We start from the raw sequence: 18,762 nt of genomic DNA on the forward strand, positions 1-18,762 counted from the left end.
CGTTATTATTCGAAGGTTCTAGAAGATGTGTCTCGCCTATAAAAACAGCAGGGCATCGCGCCAAAAAACAACAGACAACAGAGAACAGAGAAGACACAAGTCAACTATGAAACTGTTATAACCGTGTAAGCTATAAACTGTGATTTTGCTAACCCCTATCAATCGGAAAATATATGACATTTGACCAGGAACAGTTATAAATTTCGAAGGTCAGTGAATTCCCAGCAAACGTTAATATCTCTCCAATAATATTACTAATCTTTCATCGGACATCAGTGATTTTATGAAAATATTATCTTACTTCAACGGTCCAAAAATCCAGTGCCTGACAAAGCTAGCTAGCTTCCCACCAATTGTATCTACATACAACTTGCTGGATATCTGAACTAGGAAGACGAGTTTAGGCTATTTGTAAGTTAGTGAAATTTCTGTTTATGAAACTTGATTTGTAATAATTAATCATAATAGTTGGTATTGTAAATTATACTACTGTATATACATATATATTAAAACGTATTTATTTCAAAACAAAATGGTGTGAATCAATCATGTTGGCAAATAGCGTAAATTAGATAAAATACAGGCATATTTCTAAACACTAAATCCAGGTACGTTTCAACTATTAAAAGTTAAATTATTTAACGCGGCTTTGGATTATTTCAAATTCTCAATACGTAACAACATGCACAAAAGGATAAGAGTAAAAAAACAACAACAATGGGCTGACACATTATTGAGGAAAAAGCATAAATTTTAGAGAACAGTCAAAATACATCAAACAACTGTATGATGATGACAAAAGTGTAAGTCCAATAATACAGAGAAATATGAAAGGGCCGTCAATAATAAAAGATGAAGTAAGGAAAACAATCAAACTTATGAAGAAAATAAAAGCAGCAGGTACAGATAAAATAACAAATAAAATGGTTAAATGCTTGGTATAGTTTGGAATTTATGTTATCACAGAACTCCTGAATAAGATATCTGAAACTGGAGGGATATCATCTGACATGTCAAAATCATTTTTAGTACATTGCCTAAAAACCCAGGAATACTTGAGTGTGTGTTATTCAGAACAATAAGCATTATGAGCCTCATACCGAAAATCCTACTGAGAATACTCATGGCCAGAGTGAGAAATAAAATAAATCCTGACATAAAAAAGCACAATGCGGAGTTGTTGAAGGTAAAGGTACAAGAAATGTCACATAGATATCTAGTTAGAACAGTGATGGAAAGAGTAATTGAAATACAAAAATATTATACGTGTGTTGTATTGATTACACTAAGGCGTTTGACAAAAAATACTAAAAATCCTTAACAGTCTTAGTTTTGATGGTAAAGACTCCAGTTCATCGTAAAGAATTGGTAAGTAATTAGTTTACCTTTTAGAAGAATTAATTTCCAAAAGCTGCGTTACAGCTTCTGACATCTCCTTAGATAAGGCACACTTTGTAGTTGTTACTGAAGAAACCACAGCATCGTTATCAGCTTCTAATTTTTGTAGATTAGAAGTTACTTCCGTTATAAACTTTGAAATCCGACTCTTATGAAGTTGGATTTCTTGTTGTCTTTCTTTCAGTGTTTCGGGAATTATGTTTTGTGTACGCTTCTGTTGAATATATAGTTCTCTTTCTAGCTTTCTGGCCAAGTCTTCCAGCTGTAGAGAATCGTTTTGTTAATACACATTACAAAAAAAACAACAAAAAACATTAAACGTATAGCTCGATTATTTCAACCAGAGCAAATCAAGAAGAAATAAGAGAACATTCCCAGTGACGCCATCTTCTCAACTACTGATCAATCTGAGGAAAACAAACTTTAAAGCAACTGCAAATAAACTGTAATTTCCTTGAATGTTTGAAGGCTTTAAAAGAAACCTTAAACTGAGGTATAGCAAATACATTTACACGCAAACAAATGTGTTCCAGAAGATACGTAAAATATTACAGAATTTTTAATACCACTACGAAAGAGATTTACAAATTAAAGCATCTTGGAAATGTCATGTTATCTTCTTGTGTCAACTTAATTAATATATGTTTAAAACCTTTTGGTAAGACATCAAAATTTTCATTCTCGTATTAAACTTTTCTTTCATAATGAACAGCCCCCCAGTGGCACAGCGGTATGTTTGCGGTCTTACAATGCTAGAATTCGGGTTTCGATACCCGTGATGGGCATAGCACAGATAGCCCATTGTGGAGCTTTGTGCTTAATTACAAACAAACATAATGAACAATTATTTGAATTATGTCGATGTCACTTTATAAATGTTATCACTGAATACAACAAATAATAAGCGGTTAAAAGTAATTACTTACAAAACTTCTACTTAAAATATCTCTATTGTAAATCATTATTTATATTTTTTGAGGTCATTGTTTTTTGTTCATCATTATAAATAGATTAAATAAGGTCTAGTGTTTTCTTAAAGTTGTTCAAAAGTAAACTTTTTAGTGAAAGTAAAACTTTAGACAAGTTACATCTACATAAATAAAATTTCATTAAATATTTCCTATTAAAATCTCAAGATAGAAGTAGATTATTGATTCAATAGCATTACAAGTGTTCTTTTAATGTTGCAAGAGGTATTAACACAGGATTACCTTTCCAGCTAAAATGCGTTCTGTGTTTTCACTCATTTCTTTACGAGTATCTTCAAGGTGTTGGGTGAAATTTTTTCTCACTCTTTAAATATTAAAACACACGTTTAGTTCGATCACTATATAAGGAGCGCCGGTTCTCTTTTATACATTTATAATATTCATACGCCTAACAAAACATAAATTAATATTTTGCTTTGATAAGTACTTCACTCACTTATCTTTATGGAGAACGAATACAGTGATCAAGGCAAGTAAATGGGTTCGATGAGAAAATCAATTCCTGAAATAAATGAGTTACAACAAGTGGCAGCACAGCAGTTTCTTGAGATAATCTGAATATTTTGAAACAAATCAATTAAATATCCTGTTGTTATGAATCCAAGTCTGAACAAATATAAAGTGAAAACTATTTTTAAGAATGATTATGCAACTTAAAAATTAAAATTTTCAAACATTACACCTTTATCACAGCAATGTCCTTCTTACACTCTCATACATATGTATATGGTATTTCCAGTCATGAACAAACTGAAACATTGACTATGTTTCCATTATTCCAGAGCTACATTTTACACTGTTATGTTTTAAGATATTACTCACAACAACTACAATAAAGCTGCATTAGTACATTATTTGATTAACTATATGGTTCCATTTTCATGGTCAAATACAGATTTCTATCTTAAGCTGATTTATTATTCAAGAAAAGAGAAACATTAACTTTGAAAAACTGACCAAATTGTATCTTATGGTAAACCATTGCAGTTCGAATACATAGCTAGTAAAATCTCATAAAAAAATGTTTTCGAAATTATTTCGAAAACAAAATACATTTTTTCCTCAATAATCACATGTTATAGATAAAGGTACAACCTAAGGTCTAAGCCTCTTATTCTAATAAGTGTGGAAACTTTCCTCATTAGTCTTCCATTATTGTTGGGATATTAGTCTACAGAATTTGACATTATACATGTAAAACAGTTATTAGATATTTTAATCTGTCGTATAATGATCCTTATGTTTGGTAAGTATTAGTAACTTACGAATTTCCCAAATCCTGAAGAAATCTTGGATCAACTTTTATTAACTTGAATATGTTTTTTAAACGATGTGCATATTCATCTAGCCCACTTTTTGCGTCTTCGTCAGAGCTGTTTAAATTACATTCATTATCAGTTGCAGTATTTGTAGTTGGATCGTGGTTTTTCTCAGTATTATAATTTCCATCCAGCCTGTTATCAAGTGTTTGAAAAGAAAAGTTATTTAGAATCAGTTTAGAGCAAGTCTCATCTTTTACAAGCATTGATAGCTGGTCTTCAAATAATTCCCTCAGTTTTTTCTCATAATTCTGTATGTGGTCGGTTAGGAGGCCAGGGTACATCTGCCAAACTGTACATTCCTCTTCGTATCGACTGGTGTAACTAGAAGTATTGCAACGAAAAGTATAGTTTTCAAACATGTTAAACAGCTGAAATGTAGATGATAAACAGTCTCGTCATAAAAATAGTTTAGCATCGAAAGTGATCAGCACCCTGCCAAATTACTAAACTAATATATGTAATTAAATATTTTGAACAATAATGAAAATTCTAAAAATTTCAGACTTTGAAGTCTAAAAAAATAACAACCTTGTGATAAAAACAAATCACAATTAATATGGTTAATTTTCTATTTTTTTCTCTTAACTTAAAAACAATAGTTACTCTTTAGCTTTACGCGAAAACGAAATTACGTTAAAAACGCATACAAACAGTTTTGTTGTTTTTGTTGCTTAGAAAAAGCTTTTCAACAAAAAAACTTTATACCGAAACTGTTCACGTCAAGAACTGCTAATCACATTAAGCTTTGCGCAAAGTTGCTACGAAGCTTATACATGCTTCACTTCAGATTAATAATAATAATAAAACATTCATTAAAACGTTAACGATTGTCGGGAGTCACATATTGAATTACTTTAATTATAGCTCTTAATAGTATCTAAATGATTGTTAGAGAAGTGGTGAAATCAGATGCCAAAAAAAGTTTTAACCTGTACCGAATTTCCTTCGTAAAATTTTGAAATAAAAACATGCTGTAGCCATATTCAATATAATCTTCCTTTCTTTTAGTAATTACTATCTTTTTTCAAATTTATAGTTTCGAAATTAAAAGTCTACTTCAATATCATACTGTACCGTACCTATATTCAATTTCTTCCATTAACTCTTGAATTTTATTAATGGTGTCTTCATGACTTACAGGATGTCCTTCTCGTAACTGTCTTAACAAATGCATCAGTCGTGTTTCTTGTACCTAGAATGGGATTAAGGTAAGTTTATAAAATAAACTTGTTATTGTTAAATGTATTTTTGAACTTGTAAATTAAAAACTGAGAGACAGGGGTTTATTATATCGTATTGGTCTCATCTTTTCAGGTTAACTTTGACTTTCTATAGTTTTAATATGAATTCCTTTGATAATAATCTAATTTAAGACGTGTGGAGAGTGATTTTATAGATTTAGAGAAATCAGATCATCCAATACTTTTTTTCCCTTTTTTGTGTGTTTAATAATAAGACATACAGAGTGTTTAGACATTTTGGCCAACATGTGTAATAATGAACATGGTACTTAAATGATATATCTCGCCATCTGTAACACGTTTTGAGCTGCCAGGTGGTTAGGGCGCTCGACTCGCAATCCGAAGATCGCGGGTTCGAATCCCCATCCCATCAAACATGCTCGCTCTTTCAGCCGTAGGGGCGTTATAATGTGACGGTCAACCCCACTATTCGTTGGTAAAAGAGTAGCCCAAGAGTTGGCTTACACTGCTAAATTAGGGACAGCTAACGCAGGTAGCTCTCGTGTAGCTTTGCGCGAAATTCAAAACAAACAAACAAACGTTTTGAGTTGAAAAACAAAATTGGGTTTGCTAAGAATATGGTGCAAAAATGGTTACAAATTGTAACCTGAAATACGTTCCACACTTTTTGTTTTGCTCTGGTTTACCAAGCCAGTGAAAATTGTAGAAATATAATCATGTTTGTTAAGTTATTGATAATAGTAGTCAAGGGATGGTGAGAAATCTGATGCTTGTAACCTAGAATATTATATGTGTACCACCTGAAGTTAAGATATTGATTCTTATGCACATTAAAATGAAAAGTGACAAATATCTAATAACTAATTCCGAAAATTACAATTTAATTCAAATTAATTCTTATTAGAAAATATTCTAAAAATAAACTTTTGTTTGTTTTTGATGTGATATATATATAATACGTTTTTAGATTAATTTTAAACAATATACTGTGAGTTATACAAAAAGTTTTAAATATTTGATAAATTTAACGTACACTTAGTGACATCTGTTTGAATTTTCGTGAAATCTGAAAGCTGCAAGTGTAAAAATTGAAATATATAATCGTAAATATGCATTTTTACGTATAAGATTGTCGAGCCCAATTTTTTATTCTATTTGCAAATGGTTAAATATTAAATTCTCCCAATGACATTATCGAAATACGACAATTATTATGATAAGCAATCGAATTAATTGCTAATTCCCCTTTAAAAATATTTTAAAACACCAATCCAAGGGAAGAAAATACAAATACATGATAAATGCTGTAAATATTCCCGAATATTTTTGGTAAGGGGGATTTAAATGATAAAAAATATTAAATGTTATATGAATCAGAGAAAATGTATAGGAAACTTTAAGTAATGACGGGAGGTACGAAAAATATTCAAGCTAAAACTTGGGAAAACGAAAGTTTTATATAATGTAATGGATCTTTTTAAATAGCAAGTTTATCTTTTTTACCTTCCAGAAAGAAACATAAAAATAACACATACACATGAAATACAAACGACTGGAAGATGTTACGGTATTGTAGCAGTGAAAAACATTTATAAAATTTACAGATCCTTTTGAAAAATTACTTACACATAAAAGACACACTAATAAACAAAATATTGAAATTTTTAACGAAAATATTGGAGAGGGATGGACTAGCCACCAAAATACTAATCACATATTTTATAATTTCTTACGTGTTTGATTACATATTTGAAATACACTTAACCTATTTCCCTGATTAAATGTTAAGTGGAATCTAAACATTATATGCCTACCTTTGTGGATTTTTTTTTAACATTCATTAAAACATTTAACTAGTGAATAAATTTTAAAAAGGGATTGTAATGAGTAATTTAATTGGTTTAAATACATATTGTTGAATATTATCATAAACTTATTTTAATGATTTTAGTAGTAATTAGAATTTTCAGCTTTTTGTGCTCAGAATTGAAACATAATTTTAACTCACCTAAACATTCATCGAAGTTCCTACCTGCAAGCGCTGTTCTTGTCGAGAAACACATATTTGGCATACTGCTTCAAGTTCCCGCTCTTTTTCTGTTAATGTCTTTGTGATTTCATTCCAAAGGTCCATTGCATTCTGGACCGTTCTATACAGTGTAGTGCAGTTGAGAACTATAAGCTTGTGCTCGACTGCTAGAGTGTCCTACATAACAGTGAATTACAAACTCGTGAATACATCAGCTGTCATTTGTAGTTAAAAAGCTTTTTTATATATGGCACTGTAACATTTATATGTGTAACTGTTAATTTTCTGTCTCACCTATTATTTGTACAGAATAAGAAAAGTATGTATATCACAAACACATTCGCGTTCGAATCATGAAAAGTCCCTAAAAAGAGACAGCTATTATTTTTAATTTAGGTTTTTCGATAAAAACTTAAAGTACTAAATGAAGAAAAAATCAGGAAATAGTACACGATTAATATTAGTTGAAAACAAGTGATGAAAGTCATAACATTGTGCAAAATTTTCCTTTATAAATGTAAGTATTCGATATACCTAAAATCTAACTTTACAATATTACGTTTTACTTATCTCCTAATTTACCTACTTATCTTCACACATATTTACATTCGTTTCTAAAGTTATAACTGAATCCCATGGTCGTTTATCCTACGTGTACATAAGGTGTTATTCAAGTTGAAAATTCCAGTTTTATTCTTTTGGAGTAACAATTTACTTCACTGCTATATTCTTTCTCTATTTAGTCCTCTGGTGGCTCAGCAGAGGGTGTGAGCGCTTATAACAATAGATATAAAGTTTGTAATTTGTTAGCTTTCCAGTAGGTACCAGATGCTTAAATGGCAAGGCTACCACCTAGTAAGGCACCCCCTCCTCCAGTGGCTCAAGGATAAGTTTGAGGGCTTTTGATGCTAAAAATCTGGTTTTGATACTCGCAGTGGGCACAGCACAGGTAGTCCATTGTGTAGCTGTGCGCTTAACAACGAACAAAATATTCTTCTATTTTAGAAATACTCTCGTTGTCGTTGTACTTTTTGTGTATAAAGATCGCTGAACATCTGAACAGCTTGGCGCCATCTATTTTGTTTTAAAGTTTTTTTTTTATGTTTTGACCACATTGTATTTTTTTTCTATAAACTTAGTCTTAAGCCAAGGGAGTACGCAATACTCGTCAATAACTAGGTTTAATAGGACTTTCTAAAAAGATAGATTTTTTAAAGTTAGAATGAAAAGTAATAACAGCGGTGCTCATTTAATAGTTCCAAAGTCGTTTCTTCTCCTTACCTGGATGTTTCTAAGTTGACAAATATTTGCTTCTTTTTGTTCATTTATTTTTGGTAGAAGCTGGTCACGAAGAACTTGGATATCTGATTCAGTTACAAAAGCTGCATTTTTATCCATAACCTGAACATAAAAGAAAAATATTATTGTTCACAACATTCTGCCCACATACTGGTTATGTGAGCTTGCAAATTGCGTTTCTAACTTAAAGTATGAGTAACTAAGTACCTTTATTTATCTAATAAAATGTTCATTGTCACTAGTAATGTTATTAGACAAAAACACTCACAACATATACAAGAAGATGATGTAATACAGAGGTTGAGTACATTATATTCAAACAATTTTGGAACCTCACTACGTCGTTACAGTCCGTGTCGCCATATTCGGGCAATGCATCGTAGTTTTCACTTCAAAAGGCTCTCGTAAGGCTGTCATGTCCAAAGTACACTCTTCTTCCCTGCTGCCTTCCATGCCTCTTCTAATGTACGAGAGCGACAGTTTATCAGCGTCCCCGTCAACAGTCTGATCGCACAGAAATATATAGGTGCTGCATCAGGAGACTTAACCAATTTGACCTCATATGGAACAGCATGAATACTCGTTTCTTCCTCCAACTGTTTGAGATATGCGACAATTGAACAAATGTGTCGTGGAAGCAGCTTGGATACACGTGACTTGTGCCACTTTTTCAGACGATTTCCTTCTGGATTATGCTGTGAACTGTTGCCTGGGGCACGTGGATGGCTTTTGCCTCTGATCTTTGCGTTTGTGGATTCTCACCTACTATAAAACGCCGCACTTTGCTTAGCACGGCTGTTACAAGTCTCTTATTGGAGTCCCCCAGTGGATCATTGGTAAAATGCTACATTCCTAGGTTTGATTCCCGCGGTGGACAGAGTGGAAATGTTTTTTTGTGTTTCTGTTGTAACACATGCACAAACTCTCCACTTAAAACTAAATTTGTATTGAAGGATTCGACCATTAAGCTATAACTGTTATTATGTTCCACTCCCTAATTCTATTACATTCAAAATAAGTAGATGTTTTTACATTGTATATAGTCCACGCATACAATTATTTTTTGGATCAGAAAAAGGAATATTTGAACTATAATATCTGTATCTTTGGAGCTGGAAATTATTTCAAACTAAAATATGTAACTGGATTTCTTACTAGCTAGTATATTTCGGTTCATATCACTCCGAATATTCAGTTTTTACTGATGGACAAGTTTAAACAAAGCAATAAAAAATTCTTATAATCAGATTTCAAGAGCTTTATTTGAATTTTCTCAATTTTAATTGGAACGCGTATTTTGTATGCATTTTGAAACAATTACACCATCATTCATAGGTATCAGGATTGTAAAAACCTCGGATTATTTACGTATACGAACTCTTATTTAATTAATACTTGTAGTTCCAGCAAAATACATTGATCAACGTAATAGACGACTTAGAACTTACAGTTATGTTGTCAATCTCCTTAAAACATTCTTCATAACTATTGCATAACGAGTCCTCCAATTTTCTGGTAAAATCAGTGACAGCAAGTTCTGTAAGATAATGACTTAACTGAGCATCCCAAAGATATTATATGCAGTTCATGACATTTTCTGTGTTTTGGTGTAAATTAGATCTAATCCATGGACTTTAAAAAGGTTAACTGTGTTGCACTCTTGGCTTCACTCAGAGCTACTTATACCCCCACCGCGAAAAGTAATTGTGATTTTTCATATATGTACCAAGAATATATTTATGAAAAGAATGCGTTATTTTTCAGTCAGTGGTAAGTCTGAAGGCTTATAACACTAAAAACCAGATTTCGATATCCAACGTAGGCACAGCACAGATAGCATATTGTGTAGCTTTGCGCTTAATAACAAAGAAACAAATATCTGATATACATATATATATATATATATATAGAGAGAGAGAGAGAGAGAGGAGGTTTCATGAAAATGTCTTTTTCTTTTGTTTGGTGTTTCTCACAAAAATGCTAATTTAGTAGCCAAACTTTCATAAAATTCTCCTTTTCAAGTTTTGAATTAGTACGTCTTCTCTATCACGTGATTTAAAGAATATCTACAACATTAATTGAGAAAAGGATGTCAATTTTTCAGGTTGGAAAACGTAAAATCTGAGACGTTCATACATTTCATAGTGACAAAAAACTGGGTTAACAACGTAGAAATTAAATCATCTCTTTGAAAATATTATAAAATTGCACAATAAGTGGCACCTGGAGGTAGATGCATTTCGTAGGTTTCAATACAACATTTGATACACTGGTATGTGTAAAATAACTGCCGTAGAAGAATTATCTGATTATGGCACGGGAAACAATGGCTTATACTCACACTCTTTCTCCATTGAAGTTTTAAGTATTCAGTATTAAGTATTCATTATTCATCAGATTTTTTAAATTCACTGTGGAAAGGGGGGTCCGTCTTTAAGGTTCATGAGACATGCTTTCATGGGGATTTGTTTCGTTCTGGAGGTAGATGCATTTCGTAGGTTTCAATACAACATTTGAGACACTGGTATGTGTAAAATAACTGCCGTAGAAGAATTATCTGATGATCGCAACAATGGCTTATACTCCCCCTCTTTCTCCATTGAAGTTTTAAATATTCAGTATTAAGTATTCATTATTCATCAGATTTTCTAAATTCACTGTGGAAAGGGGGGTCCGTCTTTAAGGTTCATGAGACATGCTTTCATGGGGATTTGTTTCGTTCCATTTTCATGCAAGCAAATGAGGTTTACTCATTTACCTCAAATGGTTCACTACACACAATAATCCTTAGAAGCAGCACCCTGTGCAATATGGAAGATATGTCAAAGTCTAACAAATATATTGATAAACTTAGGGCGTTTGTAGATTAGAAGAACTAGACTCCTGGTCTGAGGGAAGCCCAATGTGTTTTTAGGGCAAACTGAAATCAAAAGCACAATTCCTGGATCACATGGTATAAATATATATGTATTAGTTTAGAACGGTGTTTTATAATTAATTAATTTCAAACCCGTTAACAGAAATAACATGAGAAGCATCACGTTAGTTCTCTTGAGAAAAAAGTTTGACAATTCCCATACAACGGAAAAAGTTCGCTTGTTTGACAAACATATTCGAATCGATAGCTTTAGCAAAATAACGTAGGAATAACATTTTTTTAAGTCACTGGTTTATTAGTAGTGGGAATTTCCAAATCCAGGATTCTGAAAATGGTGAGGCAAAGGGGAGGCAGACAGATGGGCTTAGAGGGCCAATGCGTTTCATTAGAGGACAAGAGGAAATAAACTCATGGAAGATAAATTAAGAAGCTCAAAGGACTCTTCAGAGATTGGACAACGTTTAGTTGGATGGGTTTTCCTTGTGTGTGTGGTTGCCTAGCAACTAAATACATTGTATTCTGGGTAGATGTACCAATTACTAATTTTTTTATGGAAATTTTGAGGAGGAAGAAAAATTAAGAAGTGGGCCCTCCTTTCCTTGGCATTCACACTGGTAGTAAAACCAAAATACGATAATCAACGATAGTATTTCAAACAAATAAATAACTTGTCAGGTAGCTCGTGTTAGGCCACCAACAGGTTTTTTTTAAACCTATCAATTCACAATGTTGTACTACCAGTTTAGAGCAAGGCTTAGTGTGATGTGAAACTTAAAACTGAAGTATGATGTTTGATGTGTGTTTTTTTATTCGGTGGCTAAAGAATTTTGACTCATGATTTGTATTTTGTGTATAATATAATATAAAATGAAACAGGTTTCATTAATTAAATGTTTTGCATAAATAAAAAAACATAACAAAACACAAAACGCAGTCATTATTCTTTCTTTCGTTGAATATGCAATAACAAGATCAACGTTTAAAACAGTTACTTGTTAAAAGGTGATACGTGAAATTTTTTGGCTTTCCTTTAAAATAATTTTCGAGATGAGGTTAAATATGTTTAAATTCTCAAAACATTAAAAAATAAAGTTAAGTGTCAAAACGATATAAAATCGCTTGAAGGTTTGCCACACCATAAACTCAGCTAAATCTAGCTTTCACAAAGTTTTAAATAATAAACAAGATATCCAAGTACTAGCCGTTTAAAAGGTTAAACTTAACTGTATGGTTTAGAATGTTAACCTGTGTAATGTACAGTTTCTACAGTGACATTGTTGGATTCAGTTGTTATTAAACAACTGAGACCTGAAATATTGTGTTAGTCAATACTTGTACTTCAAGTAACTTCTATACAAAATAACATTTATTTTTCCAAAGTTTCAGTGTATGTTTTTATCAAGCTAAATACTAAAGTCATAAATGTTTCTTCAAAGAATAACAGTAAAAAATTATCTAAAACAGTTATTCCAAATATAGAGTTGAACTAAAAATTCTAACTTAGTAGATATATAGTACACGATCAAATTGTATGTATATTTTTTCTAGCATTTTTAAGGTAAGTGAACAGTAAATGGATATATTATAAGTGATATCGTGTTTCAAACGAATAGAAATCCTTGAAATGTAGTACCTTACCCATTTTCTTCAGAACGATCACTAGCTTATCATAACAAGAGTCAACATCGGTGGATGTTACATCTGGTGGTAGGAAATTCCTAAAAATAGATGTCTATATATTCACTTGGTTTTCTTTTATTTATAGGGGTATGTATATATATTTATAAAGATCATACAAAATTTAACATCTAAATACAACACAAGTTTTTGTCTTATGACTAATTACCTGAATACCTGTATGAGAATACCATCAAAGGTAAAGAGTTATTGCAAACGGGAAATGGGAGTTATCCGAAACGTCGAGATTTATCAACCGTTGCTACCCATAAAGACATTTCCTCATATTTCACAAATACACGACCTAAACCACCCATTAAGTATTATTTGCAAAACTGTTTTGTAATGTTTATAAGTAGTTATTGTATATTTGATTTCTATCTACCTATTTTTCTATAAACCACTTTCAAATAGATGTTTTTCAATTTATAGAAGTTTATCGCAACATTTAGCACTATACATTACAACATGCAACAAATCCAGTGGTTCAATAAAAAAAAACTGTTCGGTTAATTACACGGTTGAAAATGATTCAAAACTACTAGTGTTTAAAAGCAACACTATCCATGTGATTTTTTTTCCCATATGACCACGTTCATCTAAAATTTGTATTTATCAAGATATCGCTTACGTAAAGTATCGAACCAAATAAAATAAAATTTTACAGAAAGGCGCTGATTACTAGCACATTAACATTATGTTTTCAGATTGTTTTTTTATTCAAGAAATCGAGTGCAAAAAAAAACAAAACTCTTTGAATATTTAAAAGTAGAACACAAGAGTAGAAAAATATTCACCTTTGAAAACTAGCATTATCTTCGTCATGTCTGTAAATTGTCAGTTTGGTTGCTTTCTATAAAACGGAAGTATACTTCTATATGGGCTATCTGGGCTCTGCCCACCACGGGTATCGAAATCCGGTTTCTAGCGTTGTAAATCCGCAGACATACCGCTGTGCTACTGGGGGCATTTTAATATTAACTTTTTGGATTGATAGCAATGAAAGAATAAATGTTCATTAAAACGAATGGTTTTTCGTATGTGTTTTTTCGTTAGTTTTTTTTTAAACATATACCTATATATTTATCATTTGTCTATGATTTTGTATATGTGAAGTCTTTCAGTTTCACGTTTGTTAAATTCTGTAGTTTCGTATATGCTATATCTTGCAGTTATGGGTATACGAAACCCGCAGTTTTCCTTTTTTTCTTGAATACTTGTATTTGTATGTGTGTGTGTATATATATACGGGTCCCAACAGCTACACAAATGTCAGTTTAGATGTCCTTAGCTCTTGGAATGAGTTTCTAATACGGTAATTCACTATATATACATACATATACATGCACATAAACACAGAATAGTTGGATTATTAACATTACATAGCTTACATGAATTCACCGAAAATAGTTTCTTTTTCTTTTGCAAAACCTTGCATTGTAGTCTCCCATTCCTTGATAATGTTTCCAAATTCTGAGCCCAAAAAATCCATTTTTCTTTTCAGGAAGAAACTAGTGTGAAAATATAAATTATTATGATGCTGCACCCACTATAATATCTGCTATATTGTATTTATTGCTGTGTACACTTTATTTATTATTCTATATATTATTATAGGCTTCAGTCGTTTTCATTTTAGTTATGTTATAGCATACTATCTGCCTGTCATTTCAAAAATTAAGTTGTCACTAGGTAAAGCAGCAATAATGTTATCTGCCCATGAGTACTTATGATATTTTTAGATGCCTATTGGATATTATTTTAGTCCTGAGGCATTAGATCTAGATAATCTAAACGTTAGTATATTTATATTAGAATTTTTTTAGGTATTAGACCTAGATAATCTAAACATTAATATATTTATATTCGAATTTATTGAGGTATTAGTCCTAGATAATCTAAACATTAGTATATTTATATTCGACATTTCTGATGCAGTTAAAGAATAAATAAAACTTCAGAAGACTACAAATACTGGAACTTTTTGTTTCAATGACTCATACAAATAGCCGAAGAACACCACTTGTAACATTTGACCATCTTACTTCATTTGGTTATAAAATACTATTTGTCATATGGTTAGAAAAAAAATAAGTAAGTAGTTATATTTTCAGCAGGATTTAAAACTAATTTTTGAATGAAAAGTTTACAGTAAGTTTGTTTGTAGTTAAGCACATAGCTACACAAAGGGCTATATGTGCTCTGCCCACCACGGGTATCGAAACCGGGATTCTAGTTTACAGTAAGAGTTTTGATATCGTGCATCGTTTTCAAATATTACCTTTTATCAGATTCATTATAAAGCGTTTAATTAATGTCTATTTTTAATATAATATTAAAAGATTTTAACAGTTTTCCAAATGCATATTTTCGTACGATTATGTGAACAGGGTCAAAACGAGCCGTTCAGATCTTTCTGTGATTATTTATTATTTTTAATAATCTGCTTGCTTAATTAATTTTTAATCGTATCTTTTAATATTCTTTAATGCCCCAATCAAGAAAACATTTTGTGCAATATACTATGTTCAGATGTCAATATATCAACGTATAATAAAACAGAAGTAGCTACCAAAAATAAAATGTTATTTTGAAAGAAAAGGTTTGTTATGCTATAATAAAATATGCTATAACTAGGAGTGAATTTCATTTAAAACTAAAACGCAGAAATGGTACTGAGTATCAGCATAATTTTTAAACAAATTATAAATATTAAATATAGCAATACTCATTATGCTGTTACACTATAAAATAGTTTTAAAATTCACATGGGAGTGTGTAGGGGTGGTGGTGAACCTATTCGCATGTTCACCCTGCATATAGTACTAGTGAGCGCTGTATAAAATTGTCCAGAGCTCATCCGCTCTAGCGATAAGTTAATAATGGTTATTGTTTAATATTGGGACTTAACAATTATCTATTACTTATGATATGTAGGCGTCTTGAGTCTGAGATAATTTCCACAGGTATGATATATTTTTAAGAAATAATTTCCCAGCACTGACTTGGATTTACCTCTTGTGACGTTAAAGTAATATTGCTTAAGGTCATAAAGTGAATTAACTATAAGTTGTTATAACTTTTTCTAAGAGTAAAAATTAATAATGTTTGTCTATGATATTGGCCGTTAAATCAGTCTTTGAAAACTAATTATTGTGAGTATCCTATTAATATTACCTGTAGTCTCGACAGGCGTTCATACACTGAAGTTCTATCCATTTTTCGGTTAGCTCCGTATATCTATCTATGCTCTCCTTTTCCTGAATTAATTCTTTTAGCTTAAGTTGTTTCCCTAAATGCGAAATTAGTCGTTGGTTGTCAATCAAAATCCGATTAACAGCCTGAAAGATAAAATAGGAATAGAATTATTACTTTTTAAAATCTCATAAAGTATTTAATATCCTTTGTATTAGCATCTATAATGATTCGGGCCAGGCGCGACTTAGTGGTTAGCGCATTGGACTATGAATCCGAGGACCCATGGTTCGCATCGTGTTGCCGCAGAGTTGCGCTCCGCATTTTGAAGCCGTGGGTGCGTTATAAGAGTAACGGTCAAAATCCCACTATATGATTACACTAGTTCATGAGTTGGCGGTGAGTATCGTTGATCAGTTGCCTTCCCTCTAGTATAATCTATCAGTTTAAAATTAGGGATGGTTTGCGCAGATAACCCTTCTTTAACTTTGCGCGAATATCCATTACAAACATACTGTAGTGATTTCTTCTAAGAGCATGAAACAACGCTAGAAAGAGTATTAACATTGGATGCATCACGGATTATCTAATTGTTTCACAATCACGCTGCTATTTATAGGCGTAAGAACGTAAAGTGGAGAAGGGTGGTTGGAAAATGAAGCTCCGACAATTTTTAAAGGGAAGTTCTTGTTTTAGTCTTTCTCTTTTTTTATACTTTTGTATTTTTTATGGCAGAGCTACTAAGGCTATCTGCCGCCATCCCTATTTTTGAAATACCGACCGTAGGTAGGTAGCAGCACCATACTACCACTGACATAATGAACCCACAGCTTAAAGTGTGAGGAATATTTTAAAATATCGTATGAATTCGAAACCTGCTCGCTAGCTCCAAAATTCAGGAATATACCGCAAGGCCAACCTTCCCCCATTTTTTTTGTTTTTTAATTTTTAGTCTTAGAAACAATAAAAAAAAGTAACATTAGCTTGAAAAATTTATCACTCAACACTCTCACGCGCGTTTCAGTGTAGGATATTAGAGCCCTAAGTGTAACTTAACATATGATTGTGGATGGATGCATGATAGCCACATAGTATGTTGTCCTATCTAATTCCAAATATCTATACTGCTCCAAAATACTTCGTTTTATAAATTCGTTACGCTGTGTTAACGAAAGTTCATTAGATTATTCAGTAACAATGTCAGCTTTATAACGTATAACCCATTGTAAAGAAATGCTCCGTTATGGGCTATTGTACTTGTCGTATCAGAATGAAGGAAATGATAGAAAATATCTTCTAGATTTTAAAAAATATATATTATGCTGTCAAGCTCAACCCCCACCCCCGATGTCACCTACTTTGCCTTCAACCAAAGGGTTGCGCATTTATTGCTCCTTTTTTATCGTGTCAGGACAAACTTTTTCCTACATTAGTGTTGGTTTGCATAGCAAAAGGCAAATGCTCTCAGGTGGCTAAGACGGAAGTCTGATAACTTATAACGCAAAAAATCGAGTATCGATATACGCAGTGGGCATAGCACAGATCGTCGTTATGTAGCTTTGTGATTATTGAACAAAAAAACAAAACAGCAGGAAGTTCTTCATGTTACAATTCATAAATCCCAAGACTGTGCTATCTACAGTTGATTTAGTCACTTGAAAATAAACTTGTAAAATATGTACTTAAATATTTCCCCGAAAGCCGCCTGGAGGGGTCACCTGTTTTAACCACTCGCACCACTATAAAGAAGTGTGTTGTCTGTTAGTTAGTTAGTAGACACTAAAATGACGTCACATAAGGGATGCTTATCGTTGCAATATATACTGTCGTGACGTCAGTAAAACGTTCACATGCCATGAATCACAAGAAGAATTATGCATTCTGTAGGCTACAACACAGTATGACATATAAACTTCAAAACATGGAATAAGAATATTTGTTACTCTTAATTTTATTTACTCTTGAAACAGAACACTTTCGGGGACCCTGCGCAAGTACATCTTGTTTGTTTGTAGTTAAGCACGAAGATACACAAAGGACTATCTGTACTCCGCCCACCACGGGTATCGAAACCCAGTTTCCAGCGTTGTAAGTCCACAGACATGCCGCTGTGCCTCTGGGGTGCGCAAGAACATCTCCTTATACCATGTGTTTGTTTATACTGCTTGTATCTAAAGTTAGGGTAGCTTTGCGCTGAATAATAAACAAAAGAAAAATAATATTTATACCTCCTTTATTGTTATTATTTAATAATTTAATACTTCATTTTCACATTAATGCGTTAACCATCTATTTACATTTTTAGACAATAAAAGTTTCCTTTCAAAACTAGTTTCATAGTTATTTTCTATAATAGCGTTCTAAATATATATGTACCGCCATACAGCACTAAAAAATCTAGTATAATTATGCACTTAATTGTTTTTTTACATACCTTAACGAGCCCTTCCATAAAAGCAACAATGTCTTCTTTACCTAAATATCCAATGTTTACAAGGTCTTTATAGGCTCGTTGCATCATATGCTCTATCTATAACGTTAATTAAACAATCATTTAGATATAGACTCTGAAGTGCAGTTTAATCACACAGTCGTATCTCATTACCACAGAACACCAAAAGGTAAACATACGTGCAGTTAATCACACGGTCGTATCTCATTACCACAGAACACCAAAAGGTAAACATACCTGCAATTAATCACACGGTCGTATCTCATTACCACAGAACACCAAAAGGTAAACATACCTGCAATTAATCACACGGTCGTATCT

General features: G+C 32.1%; 1 protein-coding gene across 1 annotated transcript in view; it reads right to left on the reverse strand.

Moving 5' to 3' along the window:
* The window catches only part of LOC106478300 (coiled-coil domain-containing protein 158-like), a 45,517-nt gene that overhangs the window by 21,499 nt on the left and 5,256 nt on the right, over positions 1-18,762 (reverse strand). Inside the window, exons 4-13 of the mRNA XM_013938830.1 lie at positions 18,424-18,519; positions 15,972-16,135; positions 14,186-14,305; positions 12,751-12,835; positions 8,222-8,341; positions 6,944-7,117; positions 4,789-4,901; positions 3,653-3,841; positions 2,610-2,691; positions 1,386-1,660 (exon numbers count right to left, since the gene is read on the reverse strand). Coding sequence (XP_013794284.1) covers positions 1,386-1,660; positions 2,610-2,691; positions 3,653-3,841; positions 4,789-4,901; positions 6,944-7,117; positions 8,222-8,341; positions 12,751-12,835; positions 14,186-14,305; positions 15,972-16,135; positions 18,424-18,519 — 1,418 coding nt within the window. The remainder of the gene's footprint in view (positions 1-1,385; positions 1,661-2,609; positions 2,692-3,652; positions 3,842-4,788; positions 4,902-6,943; positions 7,118-8,221; positions 8,342-12,750; positions 12,836-14,185; positions 14,306-15,971; positions 16,136-18,423; positions 18,520-18,762) is intronic.

The sequence above is a fragment of the Limulus polyphemus genome, unplaced genomic scaffold, assembly GCF_000517525.1.
Source record: "Limulus polyphemus unplaced genomic scaffold, Limulus_polyphemus-2.1.2 Scaffold198, whole genome shotgun sequence".
NCBI classification, from domain to species: domain Eukaryota; kingdom Metazoa; phylum Arthropoda; class Merostomata; order Xiphosura; family Limulidae; genus Limulus; species Limulus polyphemus.